At 39.5% G+C, this 15,147-nt stretch overlaps 1 protein-coding gene across 1 annotated transcript in view; it reads left to right on the plus strand.

Annotated features, from left to right (window-relative positions):
- The window catches only part of LAMA1 (laminin subunit alpha 1), a 156,199-nt gene that overhangs the window by 25,558 nt on the left and 115,494 nt on the right, over nt 1-15,147 (plus strand). Inside the window, exons 2-3 of the mRNA XM_077900013.1 lie at nt 1,048-1,218; nt 1,407-1,519. Coding sequence (XP_077756139.1) covers nt 1,048-1,218; nt 1,407-1,519 — 284 coding nt within the window. The remainder of the gene's footprint in view (nt 1-1,047; nt 1,219-1,406; nt 1,520-15,147) is intronic.

The following is a 15,147-nucleotide window of genomic DNA, read 5'->3' on the forward strand; positions in this document are numbered from 1 at the left end:
CACCAACATAAACAGGTAGTGATGGAAGAGGAGAGGGAGAAAAAAATCCTAGATAATTATAGGAAAGAGCTTGTGAGTACTAGCAGAGGCAATGGGAACAAAGTGAGCAGAGAATGGATGCCCTTCTTTTAAGTGAGAGATGTTTGAATTTCATTGACAGATACATGCATTGGATTATTTGAAACTTGTCTTAAAACCTATTTTCCCAACTTTTTTTTTGAAGATTTTTATATATTTATTAGAAAGAGAGAGAGAGAGAATGCACCAGTGGGGGGAGGGGAAGAGAGAGAGGGAGAAGCAGACTCCCCACTGAGTAGGGAGCTTAATTTGGGGCTGGATCCCAGGGCCCTGGGATCATGACCTGAGCTGAAGGCAGATGCTTAACCCACAGCCACACAGGTGCCCCCCGCCAACATTTTATTATAAGATTTCAAATCAGAAAAGTGGAAAGAATTGTACAATGAATCCTCTCTCCTCCCACCTAGACCCTACAATGAACATTTGATTCTTTCTGTACAACCTGTGTATCCCTGTTGCATCAACCCAGCTTATTTTTTGATGCATTTAAAAGTGAGTTTAGACATCCATACCCTTTGCTCCTAAACTTTTAAGCATTTACGTCAATATTTGTTTGTAATGCTTTTTTTTTGTTTTCAAGATAAAATGCACATACTGCGAAATACTCAAATCTACCCAAATTGTAGATTTGTGTATTCTATGATTTTTCATAACAGCATATGTCTGGGTAATCCAAACCTTTACTGAGATATAGAATGTGACATCACCCCGAAAAGGCCCCTCATGTCTTCTCACAGCCAATCCCCACTCCTTGCAACTGTTGTTCTGAGTTTCTCCTGGTAGATGAGTCTTGCTTTTCCTAGAGTTTCATAGAAATGAAAGTGCTATGTATACTGCTTCTGTGTAGAGCTTCTTTCATTGGGTGCGTAGACTTAAAAATCTTTTTGATGCACCTACAGAGTGAGATGACATAATCATGTTCTTTTAATTTCAAGCAGCTAAGCTGATTTGGTGAATCTTGATTTTCAGGGCTGTTTCCTGCCATTCTCAATCTTGCCAGCAATGCGCACATCAGCACCAATGCCACCTGTGGTGAGCAGGGGCCCGAGATGTCCTGCAAGCTTGTAGAGCACGTGCCCGGTCGCCCTGTGCGCAACGCGCAGTGCCGGATCTGTGATGCCAACAGTGCCAACCCCAAAGGTAAGTGTTGCTCCTATTCAGAAGTACCCTTCAAGTACTTCTTGAAATGATGGCTGAAGACTTCTATTAGGAGTCATGGATACTCTATTCCCCTTCTCTGCTATTCATTTCCACTAGCCTTGCAGTTTGGAAGTCAAAAACTTTAAACCAAGAACTGAGAGGAACACTTGTATGTTTTCTTTTGACAGAACGCCATCCAATCTCAAATGCAATCGATGGGACCAATAACTGGTGGCAAAGTCCCAGTATTCAAAATGGGAGAGAATATCACTGGGTCACGATCACTCTGGACTTAAGACAGGTAGGTCAGCTGGAACCATTGAAGAATGTCTATGGGTTACTGAGTTGTACTTTTCTGATGACCTTCAGGAAAGTCTGCTTGTTTCTGAGCATGCTTGCACTCTGGTCACACTGTTTTTCCACCAGGTGAATTCCAGTGATGTGCAGAAGTAGTCCATAGTATCATTTCTTGCCACATTTATCATTCCCAGGTGTCTATGAGAAGATGAGTGAAATTGTTTCCATGTGGTTTGATATTCTCTGAAGCTGTGTCAGCAGGGCATGCTCAACTGTTCAGGAGCAGGCTGAACAGGCTGCTATGTCAGGCTGTGTGCTGCATGTCATCAGACACCCCGGGGGTGAGGGAACCAAAATCACCATTCCTTATGAGGTTATTGTGTTGCTATTATCACTGCACAAAGTTATTGCTTAAGGGTTGTATGTAGAAAATAAGGCTAGGAAATAACAGGGCTAATGTGAAGCCTTTTTGGCTGTGCTTCTGCCCTGGCATGCTATGCTGTCTGTGAGGTTGAGAGTAAGCTGGAGTGACCCAGTACTTCTGTGAACAAGCCTTTAGTGTGAGCCGGCAAAGGCAAGGTATAATTGACTCCGGCCACACCTGTGTCCTCTTGCTTTGCTTCAAGACCACATAGGAGAAACACAGTCTGGGTCCTGCTTGTCTTGATATTTCTGGGAAAAGGAAAGAAATCTGAGTGGATAGAAGGAAAAGAGAGACAGCAGGTATTTTGGAGCTATTGTCAACATTTCCCATTTGAGTTCTCCAGAGAAGCCATGGCATGATATTCTCATTTATTTCCATTCAATTTCTCTCACATTAGAACTCACCAATATCATGTTAAATATCAGCTGAAAGAGACAAACAGTTGAAATATGTCCCGTAGGATTGAAATAGGCATTGTGGAAATTTAATGGCGAATAATTAAAATTCTTTGAATAAGTGATAGTTTTAAAAATGTGCAGGATTTTAGGTAGAAGACAAGGCAATGCTGTGTATATTCACGTACAAAGAACTTCTGTTCTCTAATAATAACAGTAAACCAGGTAGCAAAATGCGAAGCTCAGAAAAATTTTTTTCCCACGTTTTGGTTCATAGTATCTATTTGAGTAAAACAACACTTTCAATTGTTTTCAGCCCTATGTCTTGAAGTAATAGGTCACGTCTTCATATTTCTCCCTAAAGAAAAAGTCTCCCTAAAGAAAAAGAGAAAAGAGTGCCCCTTTTGGCCTGATCTTTGTTTTTATTTCAATGGTGAGAATGTGTCTGCAGGAGATTTTGGTTTTCCCAACACTTTTTCTGTTTATTTTCCTTTTTTGAGGGAAAAAATATAGCCATTTTCACCATCAGGAATGTGGTATTATATGAGTTCAGAGCCAAACTAACAGCTGGACGTTTTACATATAGATTTCAGATTCATGTTAGACTATCATTTATCTTGCCGTGTGTCACATTTGACTTCACTCTGAAGGGAACTCTTTTGCTTTAGGTTGAGTTGAGCCAACGTGAGGAATTCCAGGGACATGTCAGTTTAAGGTCTTTAAAGGCATATCTCAAAAATAGGCATGTACACATAGTTATAGGCCTCAAGGTAATTTCTAGCATTTTTAGATAAGCTTCCAAATTAAGATTACACAAACTAATTGGTACTCTGAAATGTCTAGTATCAAATTTTTGTCATGCTTTCAGTTTTTTAGAAAGTGCATTTTGCTTGTATCTGAACAAATCTCTCAGATTTATTTATTCAGCCTTTCTGTTATGCACATTTTTTAATATGTAGAAACCATACTACAATGAGCATGCATGTACCCACCTCCGGAACTCAGAGATTGTTAAACATTTTGCAATGTTGATTTCATCTTCCCAGTTTCCACATGAATGGCAGTCATTGTGATATTGTACCAATATAAGTTTTCTGTATCTTCAAAAAATAGAGATTTGTCCTGAATGGGCACCATGCTATTAGCAGCCCCAACAAAATTAACAGCAATTTCCTAATAATAACTATTTTACTGTCTGTATTGAATTTTCCCAACTTATTCACCAACGTCTTCTGTAGCTGTTTTTCTTTTTCAAACCAGGATCCAGAGAAACCTGATCATTAGACTTCTTAAATCTCTTCTATTTTGAATTTCTCTCTGCCTTTTTTTTTTTTAAAGGAGATTGAGTTTTTAAATAGTCTAGGCCAGTTGTCTTGTAGAATTTGCCACCATCTAGATTTGTTGGATTGTTTCATTGTGGTCATGTTAACATGTTCTTTTATGCCCCCTATTTCCTATAAATTAAACTCAACTGTAAAGACTTAATTAAATTCCAGTTAAATAATTTTTGACCAGATCATGTGATCTACGATCCTGGCTACCTCTGTTGCTCCCAGGGCTGGTTGTTCCACTAGTAATGAGGCTAACCTGTGTAGGTATTGACAGCCGATCTATCCCTTGTAAAGTTATCTAGCCTCCCCCCCCAACACTTCACCCTTGTTTCCTGGGTCTTACCAACATTCAGCTCTAGAGCTTGGCTAAGACTTCAGATGACTTTTTTCCCTTGTCAGAATCTGTATGTTTCCATGAAAAAGCCAACCATTATCCAGCTACTAGTTAATTTCTAGATAATACACTCCATGAGGGCAGGGACCCCTGGCTGTATTCTTCCTCTTGCTCCTCTTCTCTTTCATTTTCCTTGCCTGCTAATGTTTACAGGGCCCTCCTTTGTTCCCTCTTGCACACCCAGGCCTCAGCAGGGATTAGGCTCTGACTGGATAATTGCACTGTGAATCCATGCTTTGTTCCCACATTTCTCTCTGCTTTTTTGTTCACAGCCTGATTAAAAGATGATGGTCAGTAAACAGGCCTTTTGACTGCTTTGTTTCACTTCTGTAAAAATGTAAATTCCATGATACAGATTTCTTTCTTTTTTTTTTTAATTTTATTTATTTATTCATGAGAGAGAGAGGCAGAGACACAGGCAGAGGGAGAGAGAAACAAGCTCCCTGTGGGGAGCCCAATGCAGAACTCGATCCCAGGACCCCAGGATCATAATGTGAGCCAAAGGCAGATGCTCAACCACTGAGGCACCAGGGTGTCCCTATGATACAGATTTCTAAAGTAAAATTGTAGATAGACCTTAATATCTTCAGGAGTCATAACAACTTCATATTGTAACTTATTTATTAAGTCACATATTCATATTCATGTGACTTAATTAATATGTCAGCTCCTGAGGTTTTATGACCGAATTATCAGCTTCATTCTCTGTTGGCAAGTGCTAAAGACTTGGATCCCATTCCTGATTCTTGAGTGGATGGCCTTGTTGGAGTTGTGGCAATTGTAGCCTCCATGTATTGTTTTTGGTTACATGAAAGATAAACTAAAGAAATGAGAAAAAGGGGTGTTATCAGAAAGTCCACAAATGTTGCCTGGTTTGCAAAAGATTTAACTACACACTATTTGCTTTAGTAACACATTACCAGAGGAACAATTAGATTTATTTTTCACTTCTTTAAAATAATGCCTGCCATTCATTTTGGCATAGAGTCACAAAATTTCTGAATTTACACTGTTAGATATTTAGCAATATCTTACTCTAAAAAACAATGCATGGGAGTTAAATGAGTGTGGTATTTTTGTCTTAAGAAAAATAAATCTTAAGAGTCATTCTAACACAGGTAATGCTAAGTTGTTAAGTGGAACAGAGTACTGCTCACTGTCAAGTGAGTTCATAGCTTGCTCTTTAGCACTACATCCCCTGAATTGAGTCAGGGATCTTTTGTGACAACTTAAAATTGTAGAGAAATCACTCTGAGTGAGAGATAGCATGCACATTTGATGGACCTTGACTTTAATGGCTGTCACCATTCTTTTAGGTGCTGCTAATGATATGAAAAATGTACTCATTATGATAGAATTTCTCAATTGAAGAACCTGAGGATTTCCAGTTTGAGGCACACTACTTTCAAAGTTAAGACACCAGACAGAATCTTTAATCGTAAGGAAATTTGAAAATCAAAATCACGGTGAGATACATAGCTATTACAAAAACAAAACAAAACAAACAAAAACACCAAAAAAAAAAAAACCCAAATCAAAACAAAACAAAAAACAAAAAAACAAAAAAAACCACCCGAACAACAATAACAACAAAAAAAAAAACAACCAAACAAAATACCCCCAGAAACAAAAAAATGGGAAATAATCAGAGTTGGTAAGAATGTGGAGAAATTAAAATCATTGTGCATCGCTGGTGGGGATGTAAAATGGTACAGTGCTGTGGAAGATAGTATGGTGGTTCCTCAAAAAGTTAAACCAAAAATTTCCACATGATCCAGCAATTCCATTTCTAGATACACACCCCCAAAGGAACTGGAAGCAGGAATTCAGGGAGATACCTGCACACCTGTGCTTATAGCAGCATTATTCACAATCGCCAAAAGGTGGAAGCAACCCCACTGTCTGTCAGTAGTGAATGGTAAACGAAGATGGTATGTAAGTAGAATGGAATATAATCCTGCCTTCAAAAGAAAGCCAGTTCTGACATGTGCAACAACATGGATGAAACTTGAAAACATGCTAAGTGAGATAAACCAAACACAGAAGGACAAATACCATATGATTCCACTTACATAAAGTACCTAAAATTGTCTGAGAAGACAGAGTAGAATGATGGTTGCCAGGGCTGAGGGGAGGAGGGAATGAGGAGTTCATGTTTAATGGGTGCAGAGAGTTAGTTTGGGAAGATGGGAAAGTTCTCGGGGCAGATGGTGGTGAAGCTTGCACGATGTGAATGTACTTAATGCCACTGAACTTAAAATGCATAAGATGGTCATTTTTTAATGTTATGTACATTTTACCACAGTTTTTCAAAGTTGGTATACTCTGGCATCCATGCCATTTTGTATCAGCCCAGGTCCATCTACTCAGGAAAACAGAAGCCACATGAATTATTTAGAGGGATATGTGTAGCATGAGGAACAGGTTAAAGAGCGTTGGAGAACTAGGGAAGAGAGTACCAGGGTAAATCAGGGATGCTGAAGGCTGAGGGTGAACCATGGGGAGTTATTCACACGGAAAGGCTTAGAGGAGGATGCCCCATCTCCTGCCTCCCCTGCTCCAGCCTTCCGGCCTCCTGCTAGTCCCTCCACTCAAAGCCCCACAGAGCAGAGTATAGAAAGGTGGATTAGCTGCAATAATGCTATCATGTATTACATATTTATTATGAGTGTTACATCATCAAATTCTCATACTCATGCAGTGAGTTTGGTCCTATTATTCTCTCCTTTTGACAAATGACACAACTGAGACTTAGGTAATTCAGGTAACTTGCTCAAGGGTAGGACGCCCTGAGGTTTGAGAGCCTGGGCTCTGTCTGCATCACTGGGCAATCCCACCCCTTCAGCTGAGATTTTTGACATATATGATAGTGTCCTGGTATTTTATTTAACCTTAGAGCATGAGCATTTCCAAACATAACTAAAACTCATTGTTACATAATTTTTAAAGTTGCAATAATAATTTTCTACATGGCTTACCCATCACTTGCAGAGGAATTCTCAGCCTGACACCCTAGTTATTTTCTGTTATGGGTAATAACTTGAGCTTTCGATTAAAAGGGATTGACCTCAATGTATGCCAATGATGTAATGCAGTGAATGCATATCAGTTTCAAGGTTCATGTTGCAAGTTTGTGGTTAGTTTTATTTTGCGTTTTGCATTAAAAAGGAATATTTATCACCTGTATGTATATAGGAATCTATACTTCATATATAAGCATGTCTATATAATGTGTATGAATAGGACTTACACAGTTGACCCTTGGACAATGTGGGATTTAGGTTACTGACCACCTATGCAGTTGTGTATAATCTTTGACCTCCGAAAATTCAACTACCAATCTGCTGTTGACTGGAACCCTTCTAGAAATCACATTCAATTAACACATATTTTTATGTTATATGTATTATATACTGTGTTCTTAACAATCAAATGAGGTAGAAAAAAGAAAATGTTATTAAGAAAATCATAAGGAAGAGAGAATACATTTCTAGTTCTGTACTGTATTGCAAACAAACCCATATATAAGTGAATTCATGCAGGTCAAACCCATGGTTTTCAACAGTATATAGTATATAAGTTATATATAGTATGTGTATGTAATGTGTATATATTGTATATAATGTATATATAATGTATGTAATATATAGAATTTAATATTACAGAATTTAGAATGATACGGAATTTAGGAAGGTAGTATTGTGGAATTATGTATAGTAGGTATAGGATCTATATATGGCACATTGAATCTGGATATGTGAATATACAATCTGTATATCACATATTCATATACAATGAACATATATAGGAATCTATATATATACATACACATGATTATAGGTTATAGACTACACAGCATTTTTTTTCTTCATCCATGTTCTTTTATCTGCTCTCCCCAACAATCCTGGAATATAGATGGTCTCCTCTTTAGAGGGAAGCATATTGAAGCACATAGTGTTCAGTGGCTTGCTCACGGTCCTGTGGCTCTATGTGCTGAAGCCGGGATTGGACCAGGACTTCTGGCTCCTTCCCCGCTATGCTGCACTGTCTCACCTCATTTGTTTCTGATCTCCTGTCACCATTTTCCTCTGCATGATGGGGAGACTGGCCAGATCTCTTACAATCTCCTCCTGATTTGGGATGGTTCACATTCTTCCTCATCTGTCCTCTTACTCTCTTTGCTCACGTTGCTGCTAAGCGGGTCATTTCCCTGCAGTGACTGATAGATCTGGGGTCCTACCCACCGTGTAGTTTTCGGCCAAGAAGCAGGGAAATGAATCAATGGTTTGTATCCTCCTTTGAAAGTGTTTAAACCGGGGTGGAAAGTTTCACTGGGGGTGGTCAGATTTGTGAGTTAAACTTGGTAATGTTCCTTTAGAAGATAAAATATGTTTCGTAGAAAAGGAAATGTTTCCTATGGTGCTGAAAATAAAGCTGCCTTTTGAAGCAGTGCTTTATTTTCTGTGTAGGTTTAATTAGGAAGTAGCACTTTGTTGTGGGAACATAATCACAGAGAGGCCTTTGTTTTATACAAACCTTGAGACAATAGCTGCTTGTTTGCTGGGTTTTCTAAAACCTCATTAATTTGGATGTTTGTTGTTTTTTCCCTAAAATTTCTGAAAAGCGGACCAGAACTAGATTGAGGTTTATCATTGTGTCATCCAGATAGAAAGTGTTTGCTAAGCACATTGACAGGGTAAGTAAGAAAAGAACAGACAGCTTTCACAGTCTAAAGACAGAAAATCTTGAAATATTTTTAAAACAAGAATTGCATGTAAATTGGAGCTTCTCATTACAAGCGAGTCTCGGCTGTTCATTAGAAGAGGTCAGGCACAGACCCTTCTTGGAGAGCTTGTGTGGGAGGAATTACTGTTACCGTATCCTTGTACGCATTCAAAATGATTCATTCTGTTTCAATTTTCTGTTACTTTATACTGGTCCCAACCAATTTCAGATACTCCGTTTTTCTTGAATTCGGTGAAAAGAATAGATTGGGAGAAATCTTAAGCTTTTCATTGTGATTTGGAAGTGAGCCGCACCACATTCTTGTCCTTCAGACATTTTTATCTTTGTCGTCCTGTTCTCTGCAAAGCTGCATCCCATAGAATCCCATGTATCCCATAGATACGTCTTTCTTTTGTGTTCACATTTTTATCTCATTCTATTGTTTCATACACAATTTCTCCAGTTATCTGTTGCATATCTATTGTGTAAGAAATCACTGCAAACGCCTACGACTTTAAACAGCAGCATTCATTTTATATCTATCCCAGTTTCTGTGGGCCAGAATTTCAGGAAGCGCTTGCTTGAGTTGGGCCTATGCCTAAGATTGCAGTCCACGGAGGTTGCAGGGGGGCAGCTGGGGGCTGGCCAGTCGCTCCCTTTATGTGATCTCAGCTTCTTGGAGTGATGTCTCCACGTGGCCTGGTGTGGGCTTCCTCCAAGCATGGCAGCCTTAAGGCAGAGTGCCCGTATGGCGGTTCAGAGCTCCAGCACGAGTGTTCCAGAGAAAGTGGCAGAGGTTGTGTTCCCATGTAGACCTGGCCTCCAGAGGGACGCAGTATCACTTCCCTGCTCTGTGGGCCACCCAGTCACTGAGGGCAGCAGAGATTCAAGTAGAGGAGATGGGAAGCAACTGAGGCCTGCCAGTGGAGGAGGCATGGACAGTTGGATACCTGTAAAATCACCACTGCCTCATTCTTCTGAAAATGGCTCTCTCTGAGGGGGTTCATTTGCCAGCCTCCCAGAGCTTATCCTGAGGGACCACGCCCTTAACTTTAGGAATCCCAAAGAGCTAAAGGATCAAGTGGGGATACAAGTATTGTACCTTAAATTGTCTAGTGTTTGTGACCAGTGAGCTGAATAGATTCAAATAACTGAGGTCAGGCTTTAAGAACTATGTGGACTTTTGTTTCTTAACAAGAGTTACTTTTAAGCTTTAAAAGATAAAGCTTTATCATCAGTAGTTTGCAAAAACAGTCAAGCATAAACATTTTTTCATTTAGCACAGTTTTGTTTCCCATTCCCCCCCTCCACTTTTTCTGTTCTGAATGGCAGAGGACTGGCCTCACTGTTACATCTAAGTCAACAGAGCCCCTTAGACTGAGCCTTGGGAAAGATTCTGGGAAATCAGCAAAGATAGTTTCTGGACCCTATCAAAATATACTTCTTTGTCCCCAACTGTTTTGGCTTCAAAATAAGGAATTTTTTTTTTTTGTATATGTATGGAAAGAAAGAGAGGTCTGTTCTGAAATCATTATTTCTTCCTGTTGTATCAAAGCTAAAAAAAGATGTTTTAATTCCTGAAGAAATATTTCTTTGAAAAATACAGTGCAGTTGGAATCCATTGTAGCATTTGCTCCTTTTTTTTTTTTTTTTTTTTGCTTAATGTTCTGCTCACATTGCAACATCTTTATCTTTCAAAAGCTGTAACAAATATAAAAGCAAAGTAGCTCATAAATACCTCAGCTATACCCCAAAATAGCTCTTGTGTTTTTAAGGTCTTCAATCGGCCTTTTCTCTATGCAGAAGTGTCTTTGACATTGACATAGAAGCAGATATTTTTTTAAATACAAAAAAATACAAGAAAAAAAGTTTTTATTTTTAACAATTTTTTTTTAAGTAGGTTCCAGGCAGAGGGTGGAGCCCAGTGCAGTGCTGGAACTCAAAACCCTAAGATCAAGAACTGAGCTGAGCTCAAGAGTCAAAAGTTCAACCTACCAAGCCACCTAGGTTCCCCATAAGAAGAAAAAGTTTTCGAAAAATCACTTGTGATTCTAATTACCAAGAATTACCTTATGATCTATTCCATCAACTCTGAGGACACTGTACATTTTTAATGATTCATGATCTCTGCTTGTTGGGTGCCAGTCTCGAGATTCCTCGATGAACAAGACAATGATGACCATCTGGGGAAAGCCCTTAGCTCAGAGAAAGTGTACCACAAACAGTAGCTTCCTTATAAATGCTGGTTATTATCACTTCCACTTCAACTGTTATGTAAGGCTGAGCCTGGCCCTCAGGCCTGTGGTCTAGTGGCAGACCTCTTTGGTCTAGTGGTGTAGGTTGAACAGAGGTTAAGCATGTTTGGAGAACACAGGGGAAGGGCAGCTTAGGAAATTGGGGAGACAACCCAAAAGAAGAGAGTGAAGGAGGGGAGAGGAGAGGTATACATCAGAGCAGCTAGGGAAAGGCATGTTTATGGAGCTGAAATAGCACATCCAGTCCTATAATAAAGGTCTTCTTTCATTTTTCCTGTTGATTGAGATACATTTTACACACCATGGTATGCACTCATCTAAAGGTATAATTGGATGGGTTTTGATAAATACAGACACCTGTGTCAGCTGCAGCCTTATCAAGATACAGACCAGCTACAGCATCGCCTCCTGTCCTTTCCCGGTCAGCAGTCCACCTGCCCCTCCCCGTCCTGCCACCAGGGAAACCACTGTTCTGAATATTTCTCCCTTGAAATCAGCTTTGCCTGTTATATAATATATAAATGGAAGTAAATGGTGTGTCGTTTTGTGTCTGGCTTTTACCATCTGCTGTTGCTTGTAAGAGTGGTTTGTTCTTTAATTTCTAGGTATTTCATTTCATGAATGTAACAACATTTGTTTCTCCATCCTCTTGTTCTGTTTGGGTTATGCCAGTTCTTTTTATCAGTGCCTATTTTATATAATTTATTTTTTATTGAGATGTGATGACAGATAACATTGTAAGTTTGAGATGCACAGCTTGTTGGTTTGAGACGTTTATGTATTGCCATATGTTTACTAGAGTAGCATTAGCTAGCCCCTCCTATCATGTCATGTAATTTTCATGTCTTTTTTTGTGTTGGGAACAATTAAGATCTAGTCTCTTAGCGACTTTGAAGTTTGCTATGTAGTATTGTGGACCATAATCACTGTATTATGAATTAGATCCAAGAACTTCTTTATCTACTAGTTGCTATCATTTTTGGCTGTTATAAATAAAGCTGCCATGAACATTCTTACAAAAATCTTTTTCTGGACATGTTTTTATTTCTCTAGGGTCAGAATTGCGTAGCCAAAGGATATGTCAATATTTAACTTTATAAGACATTGACAAACCACTGTCCAGAAGATGTCTTTGGGTGAAAGGCTCTTCTCTCTGGAATCACTCTCCTGTGCTGCCTGCTGCCCAACATTTTAGAAGCACTCTTTTATATCTTTATCCAGTTTTCTAGTTGTTTACTCCTGGAGGGTCAGGCAGGACCAATTTCTTCTTTATGCCAGCATCTAAATTCCTGCAACAATTTTTTTTAAAGATTTTATTTATTCATTCATGAGACACACACACACACACACACACACACAGAGAGAGAGAGAGAGAGAGAGAGAGAGGCAGAGACACAGGCAGAGGGAGAAGCAGGCTCCATGAAGGGAGCCTGATGGAGGACTCGATCCCAGGTCTCCAGGATCACACCTGGGCTGAAGGCGACGCTAAACCACTGGGCCACCAGGGCTGCCCAACCTGTAACAATTTTTATTGGCAGAATAATAGGTCACTATTTGGGCACATGATAATTTATTCAACCTGTTCCCATTGTTGGACATGCAAGGTGTTTCCAATTTTATAAAATCATGCTGCAGCAAATATTTGAGTATTTTTGTGACTTCAGTGCTGATTATATTTTCATGTACATTCAAGAAATGGGATTATTGGGTCAAAAAGCTTAAACATCTTCCAACTATGATCTGCCTTATTTTTTTCAAAAATATTGTTCCCTTCTTTATAGATTCAATGACAGTGAATGAAGGTGTGTGTCTCACAACCCCTCAGGGGCACAAAGATTTTCTTTCAAAGAACCAGCTCCTGGTTTTGTTGATCTGTTCTACAGAGTCCTGTTTTTTGTTTTTTTTTTTTTTGAGTTCTGTTTTAAATTATCTCTCTTCTGCTTGGTTTAGGCTTTATTTGCTGTTCTTTCTCCAATTCCTTTAGGTGCGAGGTTAGCTTGTGTATTTGAGTTTTATCCAATTTTTGGAGGGAGGCTTGGATTGTGATGTGTTTCCCTCTTAGGGCCGCTTTTGCTGTATCCCTAAGATTTTGTTTTTTTTTTTTTAAATTTTTATTTATTTATGATAGTCACACAGAGAGAGACAGAGAGGCAGAGACATAGGCAGAGGGAGAAGCAGGCTCCATGCACCGGGAGCCCGATGTGGGATTCGATCCCGGGTCTCCAGGATCGCGCCCTGGGCCAAAGGCAGGCGCCAAACCGCTGCGCCACCCAGGGATCCCCCTAAGATTTTGAATGGTTGTATTTTCATTTTCATTAGTTTCCATGGATCTTTTTAATTCTCTAATTTCCTGGTTGACCCATTCATCTTTTAGCGGGATGCTCTTTAACCTCCATGTGTTTGAGTTTCTTCCAAATTTCTTATTGTGATTGCATTCTAGTGTCAAAGCATTGTCGTCTGAAAATATGCAGGGGACAATCTCAATCTTTTGGTATCGATTGAGACCTGATTTGTGACCCAGTATTTGTACTATTCTGGAGAAAGTTCGATGTGCACTCGAGAAGAATGTGTATTCAGTTGCATTCAGATGGAATGTTCTGTATATGTCTGTGAAATCTCTCTGGTCCAGTGTAACATTCAAGGGCCTTGTTTCTTTGGTGATGTTCTGCTTAGAAGACCTGTCATTTGCTGAGAGTGCCGTGTTGAAATCTCCTACTATTAGTGTATTATTATCTCAGTATGTCTTTGCTTTGGTTATTAATTGATTGATATACTTGGCAGCTCCCACATTAAGGGCATAAATATTCATGATTGTTAGGTCCTCTTGTTGGATAGATCCTTTAAGTATGATATAGTGTCCCTCTTCATCTCTTGCTACAATCTTTGGGATCAACTCTAATTTATCTGATATGAGGATGGCTACCCCAGCTTTCTTTTGAGGACCATTTGAATGGTAAATGGTTCTCCACCCTTTCATTTTCAGGCTGGAGGTGTCCTTAGGTCTAAAATGAGTCTCTTGTAGACAGCAAATGGATGGGTCTTGCTTTTTTATCCAGTCTGAAACCCTGCATCTTTTGATGGGATCATTTATCCCATTCACTTTCAGAGTAACTATTGAAAAATATGAATTTAGTGTCATCATATTACCTATTCAGTCCTGTTTTTGTGGATTGTTTCTTTGGGCTTCCTCTTTCTTTTACAGTCCCCCCCCCCCTTAATATTTCCTGCAGAGCCGGCTTGGGGGGTCACATATTCTTTCAGTTTCTGCCTATCCTGGAAGCTCTTTATCTCTCCTTCTATTCTGAATGAGAGCCTTGCTGGATAAAGTATTCTTTGCTGCATGCTCTTCTCATTTAGTACCCTGAATATATCCTGCCAGCCCTTTCTGGACTGCCAGGTCTCTGTGGAGAGGTCTGCTGTTAATCTGATATTTCTCCCCATATTAGTTAAGAATCTCTTGTCTCAAACTGCTTTAAGAATTTTCTATTTATCTTGAAATTTGCAAGTTTCACTATTAAATGTTGAGGTGTTGAACGGTTTTTATTGATTTGGGGGGGGTTCCTCTCTATGTCTTGGATCTGAATGCCTGTTTCCTTCCCACATTAGGGAAGTTCTCGGCTATGATTTGTTCAAATATATTTTGTGGTCTTCTCTCGCTCTCAGTCTCTTCTGGAATCCCAATAAGATGTATATTCTTCCTTCTGAGACTATCATTTATTTCCCTATGCCTTTCCTCGTGGGCTGTTAATTGTTTTTCTTTTTCCTCAGCTTCCTTCCTTTCCATCAACTTGTCTTCTATGTCACTCACTCTCTCTTCCACCTCATTAACCCTAGCAGTTAGAACATCCAGTTTGGATTGCATCTCAGTTAAAGTATTTTTAATTTTGGCCTGATTAGATCTCAATTCTGCAGAACAAAGTCTCTAGAGTCCTTTACGCTTTTTTCCAGAGCCACCAATAGCTTTATTTATTTATTTTTTATTTATTTATGATAGTCACACACACAGAGAGAGAGAGAGGCAGAGACATAGGCAGAGGGAGAAGCAGGCTCCATGCACCGGGAGCCCGATGTGGGATCTGATCCCGGGTCTCCAGGATCGCGCCCTGGG

The sequence above is a fragment of the Canis aureus genome, chromosome 6, assembly GCF_053574225.1.
Source record: "Canis aureus isolate CA01 chromosome 6, VMU_Caureus_v.1.0, whole genome shotgun sequence".
Classification (NCBI taxonomy): domain Eukaryota; kingdom Metazoa; phylum Chordata; class Mammalia; order Carnivora; family Canidae; genus Canis; species Canis aureus.